The sequence below is a fragment of the Podarcis bocagei genome (assembly GCF_964188305.1).
Source record: "Podarcis bocagei genome assembly, chromosome: 10".
Taxonomy (NCBI): domain Eukaryota; kingdom Metazoa; phylum Chordata; class Lepidosauria; order Squamata; family Lacertidae; genus Podarcis; species Podarcis bocagei.
The window spans coordinates 30,486,993-30,505,167 of record NC_138135.1 but is presented as its reverse complement, the minus strand read 5'-3'; the positions used below and the strand labels follow the sequence as shown (position 1 = coordinate 30,505,167).

General features: G+C 43.0%; 1 protein-coding gene across 23 annotated transcripts in view; it reads left to right on the top strand.

Moving 5' to 3' along the window:
- The window catches only part of RBFOX2 (RNA binding fox-1 homolog 2), a gene marked incomplete at its 5' end in the record, with an annotated part of 175,398 nt that overhangs the window by 94,072 nt on the left and 63,151 nt on the right, over positions 1-18,175 (top strand). For all 23 annotated transcript variants that reach the window (XR_014012380.1, XR_014012381.1, XR_014012382.1 and 20 more), the window contains one exon: positions 12,767-12,991. Coding sequence is in view for 20 of the 23 variants with exons in the window: in XM_081211012.1 (XP_081067138.1) it covers positions 12,767-12,991 (225 nt within the window). The remainder of the gene's footprint in view (positions 1-12,766; positions 12,992-18,175) is intronic.

Below are 18,175 nucleotides of genomic sequence, written 5' to 3'. Positions count from 1 at the left end.
CTGGTGCCTCAGGAGATAGATGGGTCTGTATGTTGGCCCTTTATTATCACTGGAGGAAACATATTTTGCTACTCTTCTTTCTGTTACCACCCAAGTAGTACCTTAATGCATTTCCTTTCACCCCAAGGCTCAACTTTTCTGTTAAGACCCCCATCTTAGTACATCTGTTGGTTAACAAATAATCTTGTTTCCAAACCTGTATCCTGCGGTGTGTTGACTCACTAAGCTAGCCTGTGAGCTCTAGCTCTTGCTGTCTTGGCAGCAGTTAGTGGAGTGGCAAGATTCAAGGAGCAAGGTGAAGCATTAACAGAGGTTGGCTGAATCTAGTCCCTTGGCTAATCAGACAAAAAATGCAAACCCCATTCTCATCTGAAATCTCTTCTAGGATTTCAGACTTTATCATGAAGCTAATTGTGCCTTATTTTGTATTTAGTTGGGTCTCTTGGGTCTGGCTAGAGTGCGTAGTGGCATATATCCCAAGCCTTTGCCTGCTATCGCCACGTTTAAGACCAACTGTGTACAGTGGTACCTTGGTTGTCAAATGGCTTGGCTCCCAAACAAATTGGCTCCCCAATGCCGCAAACCCAGAAGTGAGTGTTCCGGTTTGCGAACTTTTTTTTGAAGCCAAATGTCCAACGTGGGTTCCCCAGCTTCTGATTGAGTGTAGAAAGCTCCTGTAGCCAATTGGAAGCCGCACCTTGGTTTTCAAATGGTTCCAGGACTTGAACAGACTCCCAGAATGGATTAAGTTTAACAACCAAGGTACTAGTGTATAGGAATCCCCACTGTGTTCACAGCAGGAAGGGCTTGGGTACAACACTATAAAATCATCATGGTCAGTAGAGCCTCCCAGAATCAAGCACTGTCATAGTAGACACTCGGAGAAGTAGACTGCAGCTAGATGAGCTGCTGACTAAAGAGATTTATCATAATGTTAAAACAGGATTAGAATGTTCTAATCCCGGTTTAGCCATTAAAACCTACTGGGACTTATCATGCAGATGGACTAAGAAGTGCATCAGATTGCAAACATGGTCTTTTGGATTCAGGAAACAGGAGTGTGTGTCAGTTCAGCTAAGTCTTTTGAGGTTGAGGGCTATGCCTAGATTGTGTTCTTGATTGTACATGATCTTTCACAGTGATGTAGGTTTTGGATGCATCAGCCTCGGTTTCCAGGGTATCTATATTCCAAGGACTGTGATGCTGTTTATCTGGAAGAAGTCATTTGTATCTTTTGCTGCTTTTGAAAAGAGGCTGTTGAGGATAGCTGTGGGGCTTCGTATAGAGGTCGTTCTCAGGCGAAGTTACATTATCATTGCAGCAGAGCTGGAAACTGTGACAGAATTGCCAGATAAGCTCAGTGACTCTTACAAGTAAGCATTAAACCACTTTAAATATGCATCCATGTTGAGAGTTTGTACAAGTTTAACAGAATGAATTGTTACCAATGCAGTTGAACTAAAGTTTTTCCCTTGTGCAGAAGCAGGACTGAGGGAAAGGCCTCAATAACATCTGTTGGGATTATCTTCTCTGGAAGTTTTCAAGGCCTTTCAGCTGCCATTAACTATGTAGTATTAAGTACAGGCCAGTATATTTCCCCCAAATAGACATTAGATGCTGATTTTGTGTTTCTCTGGCAATGTACAGTATTTGCAAAACTGTGTAACCTTGAACTAGCCATACTTTTAAGGAGTGCAACATCAGAAAACTGAAAGGAAGGTATAGTGTAATAAAAATCCACTAAGTTAATGGGCATGACTAAGTAGTTGAATACCACCTATACTGTTTTAGAGTAAGCCCACAATTTACGCACATTTAACTTGTGTGCATTCAGCTTTGTATGTGTGGCAAAAAAAATAAAATAAAAGGGGGAGGGGTTCTGAGGAAAATGACCTTGGTAAACCCACCTGCCATTGAACCCAGTGTGTTTTGGCTATACGTGATTTTGGCTTTTGGCACGTTCCCCAGAGCATAGCCCCACGTAAGTTGCAGGCTTATTGTACTCATTCCCTCAAGAGGGGGTTCAAAAAGCTGCTTTCCCAGCTGGTGGTGGAAGAAACTACAAAGAAAACAAGTAGAGTGTGAGACAGATTTGGAAGCTAAGTTTTGTTTGTTCGCTTAAAATAGTTATTAACAACCCTTCATCAGATGATTCTAGGGCGGGGTGTGTGTGTGTTTGTGTTTGTGTGTGTGTGTGTGTGTGTGTGTGTGTGTGTGTCCTTTTTACATTCTGTCACTTAATTTATTTTGCCCCTTTTGGTTTTTCTGGTGTTTGCATTTGTGCTTACATTAAGACTCTTTGGTATGTACAGGTTTGGATTTTAGTTAAAAAAAAAATAAAAACAAACAGTTGAATTGTGTGTTTTATTCTAAAAGTAGGTATGTAAACTGCCCAGAGGACTTAGTTTATCAGCAGTATAGAAATCTTACTACTGCAATTGTTCACATAGTATATGCATACAACAGTATCAAACTCTATAATAAACAATAAGATTAAAGGCTGGTTAAAAGCTTAATACCAGGGAGCAGAGAAGGCGGTTCCAAATAAGGCATCACCAGAATGCCTGGACAAATGGAAATGTCTTATTCCAAAGTCAGGATACTACCACCAAAAAGGTGCTGACCCTTCTGACCACATAAGAGATCTCCATTAAAAGTGGTGCATAGACAAGCGCATCTACAAAAGATCTCAATATCAGAGCAGGCTGGCATGGGAAGAAGTGTTCCTTTATGTATATGGGTCCCAAGGCTTTTAAAGTACAGTAAATTTGTGTTTGGGAGCAAATAGGCACCCAATTTAATTATTTCATAATAGATGTAATATGAACAGCACTCACTGACAAAGTGTTAAAGCTTCTGTCTGAGTCATTTCACCATATATAAAGTATGACACCAATCCAGTGTAATCCAGGTGGTTACTAGAGCTTGCTTCACTGTAGCAAGACTATCCCTTTCCAAGAGTGGACTGACCACCTAAATCTGGTAAAAGATGCATTGACCTACCAAGGCCACTTGGGCTTCAGTTGACAATGCTGGATCAAGAAGTACAGGTGGTGATCATTTTTCATATGTTTGATTTTTCATATGTTTGACCGCTGATGCACACAGTTTTTGACTCTGGGTGGGCTTAAGTGCACATCACCAATGTGCACAATGAGCTGGATTGCAACCCTTGTGCAAATGAGGAGTTGCCTGTATTTCCGAACTGCATGTCTCTTCCATGGTGTGTGTGTATGTGTGTGTGTTTTGTTATTGGAGCGCAGTTACAGTCTCCACCTGTCATCCCTTCCATTGCCCCTCTATGACAAAGATATGTGGTATTGTTTCCAGGGAAGGAGAGTGATTGCCTTGGGGTAGTTTAGCTCCTATTATCCCTTCTGCTTTGTGCTGCATTTTTGTTGTGCTGGGACTGATGCATATGCCTCTGCATATGCAGCCTCCAGCAACAGTAACATGGGAATGAAAGCTTTAGAAACTGAAGACGCCAAGAGGAGTGAGGCTTTACATAAAATGTGCTACGTTGCATTTGCATACCTTTCCCCCAGAAGGGAAACGGAGTAATGTCTGTCTGTAGAGCCTAGGCCCACATCTTTTCTTCAAGCTCAGCAGCCCTTTCCAAGACATCCAACATTCACCAATTAATTCCATATGCTTATCTTCCCCCCTCTTTCCCATTCCGTCCTTTCCCCACCTCCTGTTTTAACTGGCTGCTGATTCTTAAGGTTTCTGCCCAATCCTTGATTCTCATTTGGTGTTGCTCTCTATAAAAGTAGGAAGGGCAGGAGGACAGTCTATGCTGGTTCTTGCAACATGAAGAGATATAAATGATTATTTGATATATATGAAATTTAACAGATGCAGTGAGTACAAAGGGGCTCTTTGTTCCTTACACCAAAAGATAACACAGAGCCTAGGTTAAAAGAATCATATGAGACTTCCAGTAGTGTCTTAGTGACCAAGTTCTAAATAATCTGTTGACCCTCTATCAGGAATTATCTTTCCCATTAATTCTGTTAAATCTATCATAGCATTTGTATATCTAATCATGTTTTGGAGATGCTGGTCCATACCAGATGTTGACTAGAAGCTCTGTGATCATTGAATGATTTTTGGATTCATTAATTGATTGATTATTGCATTTATTCCTTATCTTTCCTTCAAGGAGCTCAAGGTTCATCCCCTCCCCATTTTATCTTCACAACAACCCTGTAAGAAAGTTTAGGCTGAGAGGTGATGACTGGCCCAAGGACAGCCAGCCCACACCATGGCAGAGTGAGGATTTGAATCCTGGTTTCCTGGGTCTTAGTCCAACACTCTAACCCTACACCACCCTGGCTCTTTTTATAAAGAACCACAACTTGCCTCTTTCTGTACACAATCCCTCATGTTATCATCTTTTGTTTTCCCATTCTTGCTTTGTGGCTATGATTTCTGTTGGGACTTTGTTTTTGGTCCTGTGCTTGAAGATTAGCAATACACCAGAACTATGGAAATGCCAGATTCCTAAAAATAATTTGTATGAAGTAAGGGTTTGTCCAGTTAAGTTGTAGAATCGAGTTGTGGTTGACCCTGACTTATTATTTGGATAGGTTATAACCCCCTAGAACAGGCTGTAGTACTGACACACATTCATCCTGGAACAAACTCTTCCTTCTCCTCTGTTTAATTAAAACTGTAAACATTTGGGGACAGGGACCCTGCTGCTTCTGTGTTCTGTACAGTTTATTGTACACTGTTGAAGCTAAATGAGTAATAGTGACTTCAACCAAGCGGTAGATGTTTTGCATTGGCAAATACCAGAAAAACTTTTCAAGGTTCGGTCATGGTTCCAAGGAGCCCCATTGTATGGAGAGTCAGTGTACTTCAATAAGTACATAAGTTCATGGAATCTTTCTGTATAAATGTTGGGGATAATGGCAAAAGATTCCTCTTTGTTCTTACTGTATCTGGTTAGTATTATTGCTGGATTACAGTGAAGAGTGTTTCCAGCTACCTATTATTTGACATGATTAGTAGTTCTTTGGTGACTGGCATGTAGACATGCTAGCATGCCAGACGTGTGAAAGTTGTACATTAAGTCCCACCCTGGGCTCCTTTGGGAGGAAGGGCAGGCTATAAATTTAATAAGTAAAGTGCCTCAATCTCAATACTTGTTACTGCTAGTTCTGGCAGGATCAGTATGAAGGTAGTTGGCGGGCAAAAAACAGCCATGGCACAGAACAAAAAATGATAGTTACGAACTTCCATGACAACAGGTACCTCTTTTGTGCTAAGAAGCCTCACTGAGGAAAACTGCGTTTCACCCCACAAAACAAATTTTCTCTTGAATTTTACCCGTATGTTTAGACTTTTAATTCCCTAGAGTTTTTTTTTTAGCAAAATGAACAGAAACAAATATACAACAGTTGGTTGTGCTTCATGGTGATGATTATGAGTTGGTAGACCAACCTTGTGTATGATGCAGGTAGGGGGAAACTGAGCACGCTGGAAACAGAAGGTTGGTTCAGAGAGATGGCATCCATCAAGGGCAGGGCAGCTTCTCAAGCCAGGCTATTCCAAAACTAGCTCATGTACCTTTGATGCTGAAGTCACTTCCATATTTATAGACCAGTGGGTTAGTATCTGGAACCATTCAAGACTTCAAAATGCCTGGGGCCCAATGTCGTTAAGGTAGAAGGCCTGAATTGGGACTGAATAGTTAATAGGTTGGGGCTCTTTTGAGGGAGGGAGTTTGTTTCAAACCCACAGCTTTATTTATTTGTATTTGCTCTGATTCGTCTTCTATTCCAATGACTGTTGGTGAATTACAGCAACTGCAGAGCAGCACAACTTCCCCCCTAAAAACATAACACTTTCCAAACATTTTAAAGTAAGACTCATTTTTAAAGTATGACTCATGGCCAGTGAATTAGTTTAAAGGAGCTACCTTTAAGCATATGTGAGCGCTGGAGAATACTGATGAGAAGAGAAGGTTATTGAATTGCCATTTTCCATCCTGACATGTGAAAGGTGGTGATAAGACTTCACATGTGCAGTAACTGAATGCTAGAGCCTTGTGGCCATTGAATTAGGTCATGCATTTCTTGAGGTGGGACAGAGTTGATTGCAACTTTTGTTTGTCAGGCGACAGATTGAACGCAAAATTCCAATCAGAAAAACAGAACAAACTGCAACATTATCAACTGTGCACAGAGCAAATAAGAGTACATTTCTGCATTTCCCCCACATTTATTCCTTTTAAGAGACGTTGATTTTGTGATCACCAAATTTGATTTCTGAGCAGAAACCTGATGCAAACCTGTATATTTATGTGTCGCTAGCATTTCAGTGGGTAGGGGCAACCTGGTGTAGCTGAAGCAGAAATGACTCGGATGCATTTATTTGGACAGCTTCTCCTTCTTTCCTGTCTGTACTGCTGATACTATAACTGCAATATTTCAAATATTCATAGATACCTTCACTTACAGTTCTGTTAACTAAGAAGTCAAAGGTAAGGGAAGAATAATAACCGATTGGATTAAACATTGACTTGAGTGATGCCCAGCTGCAAAGATTCCGCTTACATCATTATAGGCAGCATCAAAACTTTGTGAAGACTTGCACTGTTGCTTTATTGTTAGTTTACTACTGGAGTTATACTGCAAAGTGCTTCTACCATGGTTTGAGGGGTTCAGGATTTTCCTTTAAAGACAAAATCCTAGTATATATGGCACATGGTTCCGCCCCTTCCCACTTGAGAAGATTGGATAAAACAAGGCAAAATAAAAATGCTAATTCAAATGATGGAAAGTATCTAACCATTTTAGTAATAGTTCTACTTTAGTAGCACAGTAGTTAGCCAGCACTTTGCTGATGTGTAGGCAGAATGAAGACAAGTCAAACAAGATTGTCCATAGTAGAAATAAGTTGTTGGAAAAGGATAGTACGAACTGAAGAACTGAAAGAGAGAAATAACCCATCTTAAGAATGCATCCTAACTTTCCATGTGCACAACTGTCTTATCTAGTAATTGCTAGTCAAATTTCCTTCTCTGCAAAAGAATAAAAACATAGCACCACCACTGTTGTTGCACCTCTTCACCTCTGAGCTTTCTTATCTGAAGAAGTGTGCATGCACACGAAAGCTCATACCAAGAACTAACAGTTGGTCTTTAAGGTGCTACTGGAAGGAATTTTTTTATTCTAAAATTCAGATAGTAGTTTATTTCCTTGGCATCTGATGGGAGGGTGCCACTACCAAGAAGGCCCTTTGCATGGTTCCCTATAACCTCACTTCTCACAGGGAGGAAACAGCCAGAAGGCCCTCGGAGCTGGAGCTCAGTGTCTGGGCTGAACGATGGGGGTGGAGACGCTCCTTCAGGTATATTGAGCCGAGGACATTTAGGGCTTTAAAGGTCAACACCAACACTTTGAATTGTGCTCAGAAACGTACTGGGGGCCAATGTAGGTCAGGTTTTTCCTCATAATTTTAAGCAAGGTGAAAGTGCTATGGAATGTATACTCAGTTGAAAATTGAAAGGCTTTTTTTTTGTTCCTTATTTTATTACTTTGAATGGAATATTGAGAGCACCATTAACACTGTATGTATGCATTTGATGTGTGAGAGAAAGTATATAAATCTAATCAATCCACCAGCTATGTCTCAACATTTAGTTATTACTTTTTTAGCTCAAATTGCAGAACAGTTGTGAGAAACCTGTGCCTCCCACTTCAGATATTGCTAGACATCATTTCCCATCTTTCCTAACCATTGACCATGCTGGCTGGGGCTGGTGGGAGTGGCAGTTCAGCATCAGCTAGAGGACCACAGGTTTCCCACTCCTGCAGTGTGAACAAAAGGAAGTTGGGGGAGGGAAGCCTGTTTCATATATAAGCTAGAAGATACCACTGAGACTGGCAGCTGGAAAACAATTATATTGGTGGCTTAGAAATGCAGAAACAGCACTTTACGTGAAGGTAGAAAACATGGTGTTTTTGTCCTGTAGGGATTCAGTAAATAAAACTGGTCGAGATTGTGTAGGCTATCTGTATGCCTTCTGTGCGCTGCTATCATTGAATGCCCTTCTCCTTCTCCCTGCTACAGGCATGCATGATCACATGACTCCCAGGGGACACTGGCCAGATATGCTAGTGTCAGAACAAATTTGGAATTCAGCCAGTATCTGAATGACCTGGCGTTAGCTAGATGTATTCTGAATTTAACATAGTTTCATTTTGCCTAAAATGAGAGTTGCAGGCAATTTGATAATGCACAGAGAACGTTTCCTTAGTTCGTTTCAAGCCCTCTCCTGCTTCTGCATGTGTTCTTCTGCAAGACTATTTTGTACAGTGGTTCCCTTTGGAGAAAACCAACAGTGATCCTCTGTGCTATGCTAAAGCACAATTTCCCTGTCTCTGGGTTATGTTTCTCAGTGTTGCAACAAGCTGCGCTGCTTCAGATCTGTGAGTAGGCATATTATTTGCACCTACAGTCAGGATGCTTTATACAGCCTGCTGTATTTTTCATAGTAGGTGTACGGATATGTATTTTGTAATATATGAAGGGCATTGCAGGTATGCAGTGAAGGAACAGATACGTCGGTTTCCTCGTCTCTTTTACCTGCAAAATAGAAAACAATCTTGTTGTCTTTCATATAGTACAAACTACATGTTTGTTTTCCAACCCTGAAATTGATCTTTTTGTTGGGGAAAAGTAACTTATAAAGCAGAACTGCAAATACAGTACAACCTAATCTCTCTAGGTTGCCAGAGGGAGGAACGTGAAAAATGTCTGAGTTAAGCAGAGTGCAGTATAACTAAGAGCTGATGTGTGTTGCGGAGAGGGGGTGGGGATCTTATGATGCAGCCTTTTGGGGATGGTTCTCCCTGGACTCCTTGTTTCTGGAAAACTAGCATGTCCATTAGAATAGCTCTAGTCTGTCCGTCCGTCAGTCCCCCGCCTTTTTCCTTTTATTGTGGAGAACTATTCAGACTGAGGGACGCGGGTGGCGCTGTGGGTAAAACCTCAGTGCCTAGGGCTTGCCGATCGCATGGTTGGCGGGGTGAGCTCCCGTCTTTCGGTCCCAGCTCCTGCCCACCTAGCAGTTCGAAACCACCCTTAAGTGCAATTAGATAAATAGGGACCGCTTTCTAGCGGGAAGGTAAACGGCGTTTCCGTGCGCTGCGCTGGTGCAGGCTTGCCAGAGCAGCTGCGTCACGTTGGCCATGTGACCCGGAAGTGTCTCCGGACAGCGCTGGCCCCTGGCCTCTTAAGTGAGATGGGCGCACAACCCTAGAGTCGGACACGACTGGTCCGTACGGGCAGGGGTACCTTTACCTTTATTCAGACTGAAAGTCCTCTGCCATGTTGCTTGGTGACACAGTTCCAGAAGGGCTATACCATATGATGATAATTAAAAAAATCATCATCATATGGAGTTGGCCATCTAGTCCAACCCTGTAATGTAGGAATCACAGCTAAAGAATCCATGACAAATCAGCAAACTACCATATATCCTATTCTGTGTTGGTTTCAGCCAATTTTACCAGCATGGGAGTCAACATGTTTGCTTGTCTCTTTCATGTGTGGCGTTTTCTATGGTCCTCTCCAGCTGGGGAGGGCGTGGTACAAATAAAATTATTATTATTATTATTATTATTATTATTATTATTATTATTATTATATTGGACAGGTCTGCAGGGCCAAGCTGCTTCTTGCTAATCATGAGTGAGAGGAATAATAATGCCTAAGCTGAAGTTTGCTTTTCCTTAGTTCCATAGGTGGCTGATGGTGCAATCCTACACATTTCTACTCAAAAGTCCCACTGAATTCAGTGGTCTGGCTCCTAAGTAAGTGGGTACAGGACTGCAGTTGGAGGCTTTTCTATTTCCTGACCATTATGTAGCTATCAGGGCCAGTGGATTTTTGCTGTGGTCCATGAATTGGAGAGATGAGGCCTGCCTCTGATGTGGGCAAAGGCAAGAGATGTCCTTGATTTTCTGCAAGGAGTTTTGTTCTCCTTTGGCAAATGTTGACCCCAGTCATATTTTGGGGTAAACTGATCAAATTTAAAAGTCTCTGTTCAAGAGATTTTTTGCCTTTCTATGTGGTTCTGTCTAATCTGAATTTAAACCTTAACATCCTTTTTATGTTCTCTGTGCAGCAGAGTCATTGTAAATGACTTGTGCTAGGGCGGGAGCCTTTTAGCGTTGTCTCCTCACAACTTAGCATTAAATTCTGAAGAATACCTTGTGCATTCTCCTGATTTCAGTATGCAGACTCTAAGAAAACCTCTTTTTGTTCAAGAGTGCATGTTGGGTGATGGAAATCATGTGCTTGAGAAAGCTTCATCATCATTCTAAAGTGCTAGAACTCGGCTGATGTTCTCTGGGTGGCTTTTAGCGTATCCGTTTAATAGCTGTCAAACATCTAATACATCTGAAGCAGCATTTGTGGGAAAGTGCTACTAGAAGCCCAGTGCACTGGCATGGCAATCTCTGTGGGTTACCACAAATTGGGATGAATATAATTAATGCATTGTTTGAAAGTAGCGATGCTTATGATTAGGGGAGAGAAAGTGCAGTGTTCTCAACGCTGCTGTTCATACCTTCCTCTCTTGGAAAAGCAGGCAAGGAGTGCCATTACAGCAGTGTTTCCCAACCGGTGTTCCGCGGCACACTAGTGTGCCGTGAGACACCGGCTGGTGTGCCGTGGGAGGGAGGCGGGCGAGAGGCGGCGGCGAGAGGCGGCAGGGAGGATCCGCGTCGAGCCGGGGCGGCTCCGCGGTGGTGGTGCCGAGCGGCGGGGCAGCGCGCGCAAAAGGGAGGAGCGCGAGACAGCGGAGGAGGAGGAGGCCGGCATGTCCGGGCAGCAGCAGCAACAGCAGCAGCAGCAACTCCCGGCGACGGCTCCTCCTCCGCCCGCTATCGCAGCCGCCGCCGCCTCAGCTGCCGCCGCCGCCGCCTCAGCTGCCCTCGCTCTGCTGCCTCCTCCCACCCCGGCAAGGGGGAGGGAAAAAACGTTCACTTTTGTGCGTCCCTCCCGGCGTGACGCTGCGCACTGACGTCACGGGGCGGGGCTTTAATGGTGGTGTGCCGCGAGATTTTTTTCCGGTAAGCAGGTGTGCCGTTGCCCAAAAACGTTTGGGAAACACTGCATTACAGTAAACTGGCACTGTGATTATGTGTTTGGTTTCCATTTGGCATCTTCAAAGCCTTTATTTCTAAAATGTGTTCTGCTGTCTAGCCCAAAGGTTATATAGCTTGACAATAAAGCACAAGTGATCCATGCAAAAGGTTCAGTAGCAGTTATGTATCTCCAGGGAGGAGGGGAAAATGCCTGTTTTGACCGGCAGCCACTCTTCCAGGTGTGAGGTGTGGGCTACCCATGACCCTCTAGGTGTTTCTGGACTTCAGCTTCCATCATTCCTGACCACAAGCCATACTGGGTGGGAATGATGGGACTTAGAGCCCAAGAACATCTCTACCCAAAGGCCACAGCTTCAGCTCCCCTGCTGTAAATATTACTGAGTTAGATGGGCCCAAAGTCTCAATTTAAGGCAGCTTCTTATTTCCTAGTGTTTCTGAAGAACCCCAGAATTTTTTTAAAAGATAAAACATGCCAAAATGCAAAAAATTAAAAAGGTAAAAATTAAACATTCGTGCACAGAACCATTACAGTTAAGCAGTAATCTAGTAAGACCAGTACATATTATAAAAACATGTAAAAATCTGCTAAAACCAAGCACTACCACATCAGTTCAAATACCTGCCTAACCTGAGGATTTTAAAAACGCTTTCTAAAGGTCAAGAGGGGTTTAGCCTTATGAGGCTTGACAGGTTCTACTGAGGCTCAGGCAGTTTTAAAAGGTTCGGTCAAATGTTAAGGTTTTGATTTGTTAGAACAGCAAAAACATTTTAATCATAAAAACAAAATGTTTTGTTTTGTTTTTTGTTTTGACTGCTGCTATGAAGATTTTTGTTGTGAAATAATGAAGTCAACTTAACTAATGTTATTATTTTTTAAAAAAAGTTTTTATCTTTGGGTGTCATTCTGAAACTCCATTGTCAGCTTACAGTTGCAAAACTAAAACTAAAACTAATTATTTTAAACAAATTAATATAGATGGTGAAATTTTGTTTTATTTCTACTAAACTGTTGCAGGGTAAGGGGTAAAGCAGTCATTACAACTTCCCTTGATGGCAAGGACGCCTTAATGAGTGGCAGTGAGTTGACTCAGATGGCAGGGCACTTTATTCAGCAAATAGGTGGAGGTGCTCCTTAAGTAACCTTGAAACAATCTACCTTGAACTACAGTGAAGGAGGGATGGTCTGCACTAGTAAACAAAGAATGTATCAACTGATACCCATTCTAAAGTTTAATGAGATGTCGGGGTACAAATCTGCTCTAATATTCTGCAGTTTTATTTTCCTCTTTTTAAAAAAAACAAAAACAAAACTGCAACAAAAACACGCTTTGTTCTGGTGCCATGAGTAAGAACCCAGTATTTCAGTTTGATAGCATGCTTCTCTGCAGTTAATAGGATTGTGGGGGGGTCTTTTGATCTTGAAAACTTGATCTTATCACTTATTGTTACACATTAAACATGCTAAAGAAAATGCGTGCAGATGGTTTCCAGGAGACAAGATTGCTTGCTTCTTCGGGGAGTATGTGTTCTTGTTGTTGAGGAATGAAAGAGAACTTATCCTGGCCCTTGAAAGACTGTTCGTTGAAAGAGCTCTTTTGGGGGGATGGTATATTAAATGCTGTTTTCTTTTTCACTCGCAGGGTAACCAGGAGCCGACAGCTACTCCTGACACGATGGTCCAGCCATTCACAACAATCCCATTCCCACCTCCCCCACAGAATGGGATCCCCACAGAGTATGGTGTACCCCACACTCAGGACTATGCAGGCCAGACCAGCGAGCACAATCTGACAATCTATGGGAGTACACAGGCGCACGGAGAACAGAACACGAACACAGCCACCACACAGAATGGATCTCTTACGGTATGCATAGCGAGGCTGAGCAGTGCAGCGTTACTTATTTTAGATGAGAATGCCTAATCTCTCGCATTTGTATTTTTCCCAAACTGCATGGATAGGACTCTTGTGGCAAAAACTAGACATTCAGTCTGGCTGGTGGGATGGGGAGTACCTTTGCATTCCAAGCTTTATTTTTAATGTCTCCCTATTTCCCTGGCAAAAGCTGTGATGACCAAAGAAGAGAATTCCTCCCAGCATGGGAAAGAGAACTGAGAAGGGCAGGTGTTTGTTATTCATCTGAAATCAATCAATCAATCACTCACTAGGCTGAATGAATTAAGAAGGTGACAGAAAAATCAAGCCAACTTGTTTTATTCTTAACTAGCTGACCTGTCCTCCAGTCCACTTTCATGTTGCTGATGGGCCCTCATATAGGGGTCTTTTCACACCCTGCACCCCCTCCCTATATGGATCACATTCTCTTGCAATCTCTGCCTTTATGCAGCTTGCAGAGGCAGGATTGAATGCAGGATTGATTGGCATCAATGTGAAAGGTGCCTGTATAATCAGTGTGGCTTGGACGTGATGGGATCACGATACCCAAGTTTCTAGGTTAACTTACCTGCAAATGTGGGTGTCCAAACTCTTATTGCACCTAATCTGATGCAGCTCAGTTCCTCTCTGCCAGTACTGCTTGTTTCTATTAAGTAGGATAAAGGGAAGGAGGAGGTGAGGAAGAGCCATTCTTCACTCAAAGGGACACAAGGAGATCTGTAAGCTCCTCTGTGTTTTGGTCAAGCTTTAAATGGATCTTTTAAAAGAATGGACCGCTGGATTTGGTGAGCAGACCTGCCAATTGTGGCTGCCTTTGGTTGTTAAGAATAGGACCATTTTAGGGGGGAATTTCTAGATTGGGGTGGCAGAAATGAATTGGTAGCGTTTGTTCCTCAGAATGACATAATGTGGTGAAGATTTGAGGGCAGCACCATGATGGAATTGAGAAATGATGTTGTAGACAAGACTCTTGGACTGCCACAAAGCCATTTACTTTGTTCCCTTTTGGACATAATTCTGTAGTCTCGAACTGGGCAATATGCCTGCGGATTATCTAAACGAAAAGCTTTATCCATCTGTTAAGCCACTTGTTAAGTCTTAACTTCCTAATAAAGAGCATTATGGTGGGAATCTAGGGTGCAAAGGATGGATTTAATCTTTTAATGCTTTCAGTTTTCTTGTAACATAGCTGGCTAATAGCACACACATAGCTCCCAAGTAAGTCCTACATGAGTGCAGTGGCCTTGAATGGAAGGATATGGTTGAAAATACCAGTTTGAGGTGTATAGAGATGCTTAGCATTAGGTAGCATTTTATCTTTGGTGAGCAGGTGGCATCATGGATCAGTACCTTAAAACATTGCTTAAAATAAAATAAAATTGCTTAAAATAAACAGTTGACTTGAAAAAGAAGGCATTTTGGCTCATAAGGTACTAAACTAACGCATTTAAACCTAATGCTCTTGTTGGAAGCCAAATCCAGATGCACTTAAAGTAGGGCAAAGCATTATTGGTAGCTATAACAAGTCCTGCCTAATGGTGTATAGTCATACTATCTGCTCCCAGGCTTGAAAGTACAACACAGGCTTAGATCTTTTGCATGGAAATGCTTGATGTCTGCAGTGTGACAATGGAAGATATGAATCCTGCAAATGAAATGGGATCTCCTGTATGCCAGTTCTGAGCTGCCTCTATGCGTTTATGTTGATTTCATCTTTGTCCAGACGTTTATTTAATTTAATATAATGAAGCAGGGAATGAATAATGGGAGCGTTGACCTTAGTCACCAGCTGCTGCCAAGCCTCCTGTTCCTCTTCCATATTAGGAGGCAATCTCAGTGTACTGCTTGAAAGAGCACTGCGTCTCATCAGCTAATTCAACTGCTTAGAGAACTGGTGAGAGTGAGGATAGGAGCCTGCACATATCAAGTGGTGAGCTGAGGTGATCAGAATGACAACCTTTAAAAAATATGACAGTTGTACTTGTATTTTGGTGAAGTAGTGAGAGTCAAGCTTGTTGGGAGTCCACAAAGACAAGAAAAATGCTTGTTGGAGCCATCACTGAGCAGGGTAAAATATTCCTCCACAATGGAACAAGCATCCCCAAGGAGGTGTAGAATCTCACCCCCCCCCCATACAGCATTGATAGTGCTGCTGTTTACAGCCTGTTTTGCACATTCTTTTGACCTATAAAACCTAAAATGATTCAGGACTGCAATCCTTAAAGGACTGCCACTCTCTATATGAACCTACCTGGACCCTGTTACCATCATCTGAGGCCTTTCTTAATGCGCCTCCTACATGGGAATGGGGCTTTTCTGTGGTGGCTCCCTGTTCGTGGAATGCTCTCCCCAGGGAGACTCACCTAGTGCCTTCAGCCTGATGAGATCTCACCTACAAATTTTGCTGTAGGGGAGGGAGAACTCACAGAACTTGAAGGCTCTGAAGGAGGCTTGTCTGAAATATCTTCATAAATGGTTAGGCTTTATTGCTTTGACTCTTACATCTCATGGTTGTAATCAGTGCAATGTAGTGTGTGTAAACTGCACATGAGCAGTAAAGCAATGGGGGGGGTGTAGGTTTCCAGTTTTACCCTTTGGGATGATGGCATTGTTTCCTACCCTTTAGCCCAAGGCCTTGTCATGCTGACTGTCTTCCCTTTGGCTGTTTTAAGCCAACCCCAAATAGAGAAAGAGTATCACAAGAAAACTACATATTAGGAAAACAGATTTTGTGCATCTCATTAATTCAGCCTGACATTCATGCTGGTCTCTCTAGTAATGTTTGGACCCTTAGAATGGAAATTGGAATAGTCCCTGTATATCCTGTGACTGCTATACCTGGCACTGGGGGAAATCTTTCTTCTGGAAACACCATAACTGTTCCTTAGCTGCCTGCCAAATCATATTTATCGGAAAAACAATAGAGTAGGTGAGATATATGATGGATCGCCAAGTCTGTAGCCTCGTAACTGGTTGAATTTCTGCTTGGTTTTTGAGCCATGAGCCCATCAATCCCCCTGGAAGGATCTTTTATATGCAGATCTAGGTTTCAGGCACAAGTAGTAGAACAGATCTCAAAAAGAATATTATTGCAGCTTCCCTTGCTTCGTATTTTTTAATCACATGATGTAGGGTTGTGGCTTTCAGGTTTAATGCCTCTTCAGCAATCTTTGCTTTAGAATTGCTCTGCCAGGGACAACTCAGCTTTAATTATTTTTAAGAATGTGGGACAATTTATCTCCATTGGTAGAAAAAACCTTGGATAACCACATCCTGAACTCTTTTGTGGTGCTAAAATGTTTTTGTCTTGTATCAGATCTGTCACAAGTTCTCCATTTTTAAAATGTTCCTTCAGTAGTTAAATATGTGCCTGGAATCTAAAGTCCCTAGGAGCGAGTTTTTAATTTCCCAGAGATCTTTCCAGAGCAACACACTCTTGGCTCAAATTGTTTGACTCAAGATTCTGTGCCACGCAAATAGGCCTTAAAAACACAGGCCTTAAAAACACTCCTCAGCCAAGATTACAGAGAACAATGAGCGGGCCAGCAGTTTCTGGAATTACCCACATATAACCTAAGCCATGAAGCTTCTTCAGTCCTAAAGCTGCCACTAAACAGGAGCAAGTCTTTCTCTAAAGCATGGGAGCCCTTGCTAAGTACCACGGATTTCTTGCCTCATTAGGAAAGCCAGTGCTTCAGGGGATGAGGTAGGCCATCAGCTAGTGGGCTTTCGGCAGGGGCCAAGAGCAGAGAGTGATGTAGACATGAAGCCTTTTCTCTCCTCCCCCAATCCATCAAAGTCCCCTGATTTGAGCTTCGGGGGCAGGTAAGGAAGTGGCTGGGAATCTGGTCAAGTGCCACCTGCTCCATATCTCCAGGCCAGGCTTTGCCTGGGCTGCTCTACGCAGCCGGCACTTCCTTCCCAGCAGAGATTGGAGTGCACTTAGGGAAACGAGGGCTGGCTAGCTGGTCCACCTTGGAGCTTGTGTGCCTTGGAGTTGAAATGAGGAGGGCTGCTAGAGCAGGAGCAAAAGGACAGTGCGCCTGGGATTAGCTTGGCTCTGGAGCAAGCGGAGGATGAACTGAGGAGGAGGAGGAGGAGGCAGGCAGGTTGCAAAACTGCCTCCACCACTACTGGTTCCTCCTCCTCTTTGGGGTCGCCATTGTACCTCTGGCTGGGGTGGCACAAGGAGTGTGGAGCTCGTCTGCCTTGTCCCTCGCTACCTGTTGGGCTCTCCTTGGCGCTTTAACCCTCTTAACCTAGATAATAGCAAAGTGAGACCATAAAGCTTGGTCTTTTCCTGGGATCCTTGACAAAAGACTTGGAGAGAAAGACCTCAACACATCCTCAGAGGCACTCTTTATCATCTGTTTGTTTGTTTAACCAGTTATGAGTCTTATTTCAGACAGCCTCATAACCCATTCCCCTCATGAGGGTGAAAAATATGATGAAGAGTCAAGAGAAGCAAGGCCTGGTGAGATCACATTCAATCCCAGTTGTCATCCCTGCCACCCTATCCCCACAGCCACTCTCCTGTATTGCTCAGACAACCTCTGGTGTGCTTCCGACTGAACAGTCTGAAAATGCACTCAGGCTTTGCCCTTCGCATTGCCCTTTCTGGTTTGCTCCTTATTTATCATGTTTCCCCTTTCAATATTCTCAATTAGAAACTCTTCCAGTGTGGGGCATTGCCTGGATTATTCTTAATCCAGGCTATGGCTCCACTTTAAAAAACAGCCAGTTGTTTCTACCCTAACCGTCCCACCCCCACCCCACCCCCGGGCCACAACTCCCTCCGACCCCAGTTTATTTACTTTTGAGGTGAGGGGTGGGGAGTGTAATAATAATAATAATAATAATAATTTATTATTTATACCCCGCCCATCTGGCTGGGCCTCCCCAGCCACTCTGGGCGGCTTCCATAAAAACCGAAAATACAGTAAAATATCACACGTTAAAAACTTCCCTGAACAGTGTACTGCAGACTAACCCAAGATAACTCCACACCAGGGCTGTTCGGAGGATGTCTAGGGGAGGGTAGTCCAGCATTGTGCGCGCTTCTTTTTCACAGGCTATGTTTATTTAATGGCTTCACAAGAGGCTCCACTAGTTTGACTAGAAGCCTTCAAAAATATTAGTATTATTATTACTATT